This window comes from Arachis hypogaea, chromosome 7 (genome assembly GCF_003086295.3).
Source record: "Arachis hypogaea cultivar Tifrunner chromosome 7, arahy.Tifrunner.gnm2.J5K5, whole genome shotgun sequence".
Taxonomy (NCBI): Eukaryota; Viridiplantae; Streptophyta; class Magnoliopsida; order Fabales; family Fabaceae; genus Arachis; species Arachis hypogaea.
The window spans coordinates 11,246,908-11,251,844 of record NC_092042.1 but is presented as its reverse complement, the minus strand read 5'-3'; the positions used below and the strand labels follow the sequence as shown (position 1 = coordinate 11,251,844).

Sequence of the window (4,937 nt, the reverse complement as noted above, 5' to 3'; positions counted from 1 at the left end):
ATATATAAAAATAATTATTCTTAAATGTTGCAAATACATAAATAGATATAAAATAATTATTTATATTATTTAATATTTAATATTTAAGATCAAATTAGTAAAATTATTATAATATAATACTTATAATAAGAATAAGCTTTAAAATATTATTTTCGGTTATAAACTTTTTATCGACTTAAAATTATTAGATTCAGTTATAAGCTATTTTATTTTAACATCCTTATTTTTCTTTTCCAGAAAAAAAAAATAGTTCCCAAACATGTTAAACCCTTGGTTAAGGCCACTGATTTGCTAAAAAAAAGTTATTTCACATAAAGAAAAGGAAAAAGACAAAAAAAAATGGGAGAATCAGTTGTAAGTGAGACTTATGATCTATGAAAAAGGGTGTAAGAATCTATTGGTATCTGGTTGAGTGTACAACAAGGTCCATTGAATTTATATTTTTTCCCTCCATCTTATAATGATTGAAGTGCATAGTGTCACCCCCTATTTACGTTTTTACCCCTATGCCAAATAATTAGAGCCAACTATAATGCTTTGATTGATTTTTAATTGTTAGTTCTTTGGTCTCCACATCTAGTTTACTTGTTTTCTTTCTCCCCTTCAATTTCTCTCGGATCTAAAGTGACTCATGAAAGTGGCAATGTCAATCAGTTCAACAATGAAAGTTCCTAATTCAAGATCCTTGGTTTTAGTGTTACTACAAAACAGTTGAAATGAAACCATCTTTGATATATGGATATACTCGTACAAAAATATGTGAACATTAAAAATCAGTCACCAAGTCAGTCATTATATATTTGTGTATAAATATATACAATATTGATTTAACTCATTTTTAATTAAAAATTAGTCACCAAGTCAGTCATTATATATTTGTGTATAAATATATATAGTATTGATTTAACTTATTTTTAATATATATTTTGTATTTCAATATATATTCTATACGGATAATTAATTTAGTAGCTGATTTTTGGTGTATATCTAACATAATTGATACTAATAATGGGCTAATATAGACATCCAACACACACTGAAGACAATCTCAAATAAAAGTATCTTATACCAGGAAAAAAATGTGAATTGAAATGTCCAATACAATTTCTACAATGATATACAAATTCGGGTAATGAAAATAAACTTAACTTTCCATAATACTCTTGAAGGTATCAACAACAATAATACATCAAAAAATACACATAATGAACATCATTCATATATGTAAAAAGCAAAAACATAGCCTCCAAAATCAACAATTTGAGAAAGACACAGGTAAATGAGTTTGCTACCTGTGATAATAAGATCTATAGATTGGTTTGATTACACCCTCAATCATCTTAACCTGCTTCATTCATGAGGGCACATTGAAGTGAAAAAGCCAGGATATGACAAATGCAAAGACCATACAAGCTAGTAGGAAATTCAAAAAACGATGTCCCTGCCAGAAGTTTCGAGTTTCGCCGGCCGGGGGTGCAGGCCCGGTTGGTGGAGCCATGGAAGCATCATTGGAGTCATTCCACTGTTCTGTCATTTGAACTTCGATTGTGCCGGCTACATTGTGTGCAATTGATCCACAAATTTCACAAGTTCTGATACAATCAAACAAGTCAAATTGTTAATGCAGGGAAGTTCCAACAGTGTGTAAAACACAACCAGAAGTAAATCAACCTGAGTAAAGCTTCCCTTTAATCGTCGGTTTTGCGAGCATGATTCATTTTAGTCCTTGACATTCCAAAATGAGAATTTTGATCCCAAAATCGGTTTGTCATTTTAGTCTCATCTAACCTATTAGTTGGGGACAAAAGTATTAACTTCAAAATGTTAAGGACTAAAATGAATCATGCTTACCAAGTCGATGATCAAAGTGAATCTTTACTCAAATCAAATGCATAAACAATATGGATCCATCATAGTGCCTTCAATCATCCCACCCCACAATGAAAAATATTGATCTTGAGAAATATTTTACTGATAAATACATCATATGAACCACAACCATCTCCAAGAATTTCAGAGACACTTTGCACCACTAGGTCTAAGTTTTAGAGTATATTATATCCGAAATTAGAGCAGCCGATCATTCACTTGCTAAGCTGCTGCAAATATTCACTGTTCCTTGTAACGGCTTACAAAGATACGAAAATGGCTAAAAGTACATATATATGAATGCTTATGGTATGAAACACCAAAAAATTATCCTGGAAAATATGGATGTGCAGTTCAAGGATCCTGAGTTCCCTTTCTACAAAAGTGACAATGCTTAACTTTCTGCTGCGAATTCGTGACTTTAGAACTTTGGATTTTGGAACATAAAGATGGATATAAAGCAGAATAACCGACTCATTGCAAATAATGCCTTACAAGAAAACAAAAGGTGATCTAGAATGCACTAGAAAAGGGCAAGTGATCCAAAACATGATGTTCTTAGCTGACGATATAGTTAAGGAAAACCAAGAAAGTTCAACACTAGGGAATATTCAAGAAAGCCAGAACACATAAAGATCAACTATACATCAGATGAAAGTAATCGAAAAACACCACCAAAGCAACTAAAGTCCAGCAAAAGTTCAAAGCTTAGTTATCAGGAGCACTACAATTATCTTCTATAACTGCAAGCCTTATTAAAAGGGGTCAATTTTCAATTTTCCAATGCATTGGAAACTTAAAAAGTTTGTTCTTTCTTATAAAAGTTTACCACTTTTGAAACCTTAACAAGTGTTAGCACAGCACTTGTTAGCAAAAACTATTCCCGAAAATTGCATAGGATGATACTTATTTTTGGGCTTCTGGTTACAAATATCAGAGCAGAGTGTACAACTAGAAACCAAACTGGAATGAACATCACTTTATATTCAGATATTATTTTCTATTGGCCTTTAATTGTCTTTATTCAAACTTGCTCATATGGTATTTATGTTTTCCTTGTTTGTTACGATGAAAACTTCAATTATATGACTCAGTTGGCTTATGAATTTGAGAATGGACAAGCTCATATACTGATAGAAGATGAGAAACGGGTGAAACTACAACTTTTGACATGAAAATGCACGTAGCACACAACTCCTAAGTAAATGGTATTAATACATCTATGCATGATTTTATTTAGTTATTTATCTAACAAGAAGAAAAAGCATAAAGGAACCATAGACAACCTAGTCAATTAAAACACTTTGTGGAAGGTGGAAGTTGACAACGAACACCACTAAGGTTGACTTTCAGTAGTAAAGTCCAATTTGGTGAGAAAAACATATCCCTCATATAGAAACAAATACATAGGAACCTTACTTAAAAGTGTACTGATATCTAATCCCTTTTTGCAACAATGTAGCTTAGTTTAGTTTTCCCAACATCCTTCATAAGAAGAATTGTATTTATATATGTTATAGTTGAGTCTCCACTCTCCACTATAAAGTCATTTCATCAAGCACTACCCTTTAGCTTACATTATCACAAGCATAATACAAAAAGGGTAAGCAAGAAATAGACAAGTCAAACATCTCTAGATTTGGCAATGGAGAGTATCTATCAAATCCTCAAAGAAAACCATAACCACCCAAGTGGCCCTTTCTTTATTTTTTCTCTCTGAACTTATCCAAAATTTCACAGATTCAGTGTGACACCAAGGAGAATCAAGATCAACACATTGTTCATCAAGAAAGACATAATAACCATTTCAAGAAACAAGGTAATTTTTTTTTCTTTTTTTCTCCCTTTAATTCAGCAATGTACTTAGTTACTTACTTGTTGCCTTTGATCTTGAACCAAGCCTCAGCACATTGTTTATGTGCAGCAGCCAAATCATCCTTACAAGAACAACCAAGTTCAATGGGGGACCCACCAGATTCATGGTTGGTCATATCCATGCTTAGGTGACAAATCCTGCAATCCCTCTCCACCTTATTATTATTATTATCATGATCTAAGTGCTGTACCTTATCCACATCACTCTCCAGATCCACAAGCTCCACAGAACACTGATCTGATGAAACTGAAGACCCTCTCTCTTTCTCAATTGCTCCAGCAACAATCTCGGAACCAGAATCATGGGAATTACTTTGTTGTTGTTCCTCACTTGTCTCAGAAGAAGCACAACCTTCATTGCCGACACAGCTACTAGTACTACCTTGAGAGACATTATTGTCTACGTCAACAACAACATGAGGCTTATTATTGTTGTTGTTGTTGTTGTCCTCAGTAACCAACATTGACATTGTAAATTCCCAAGTTGAGAATCTTCATGTAATGGCTCAGGGAGGCAAAGATCATTAATACCCACCAAGCTTTCAAGAAAAAAGTTGGATTTTTTTTCCCCCTCTCTCTCTCTGAACCTCCGAGAAGACTGAACAAGAGAGGGTAAGAGTGATGTGAATTGTGTTTAAGGTATTAAGCAACAACTTAACTATGGTGAGGTTGCTTGGTAGGTAATATCTCTCTGTCTCTCTCTTCTGAGTACTTGAGAGAGAAAGAGAGAAGGAGTGTGAAGCAAAGAAGATATGTAATAAGAGAAACAGCAAATCAGCAATATCATAATTATCATTATGCCTAGTTGCTTATGCAGTGTTCTAATGAGAAATTTTCTTTTAGGGTAAAAAAAAATTACCCCATTTTTTCTTTTTGATAGTTCTTGGAATTTGGAGATTAGCTGTTTCTCAAAGTTGAGTTATTTGTTTTTCTGATAAGTAAAAGGAACCTTAAACCAGGTGAGATTCTTCAAACAAGGGTCATAGCTACATTAGTCTAATCAGATAAGTTGGACCCACATTTCTTTTTCTTCTCATGAGTTAGAGGAAAAGATATGGTGCTTCTCAAGTTTGCTTCTACCATAGGGCACCAAATAATAATGATGACTTAATGGAGCAAAGTTAGCATTAAAAAAAATGTTTACCATCATATCTTTGTATATACCAAAAAAATATCAGTTATCAAATCATTTA

General features: G+C 33.0%; 1 protein-coding gene across 1 annotated transcript; it reads right to left on the bottom strand.

Annotated features, from left to right (window-relative positions):
- Positions 1-1,037: 1,037 nt before the first annotated feature.
- Positions 1,038-4,696, bottom strand: LOC112702452 (uncharacterized). The gene is made up of 2 exons (XM_025753477.3): positions 3,745-4,696; positions 1,038-1,592 (listed from the first exon to the last, which is right to left on the bottom strand). Exons 1-2 carry the CDS (start codon positions 4,212-4,214, stop codon positions 1,355-1,357), a joined length of 708 nt encoding a protein of 235 aa, XP_025609262.1. The 5' UTR covers positions 4,215-4,696; the 3' UTR covers positions 1,038-1,354.
- Between the last annotated feature and the right edge of the window lie 241 nt (positions 4,697-4,937).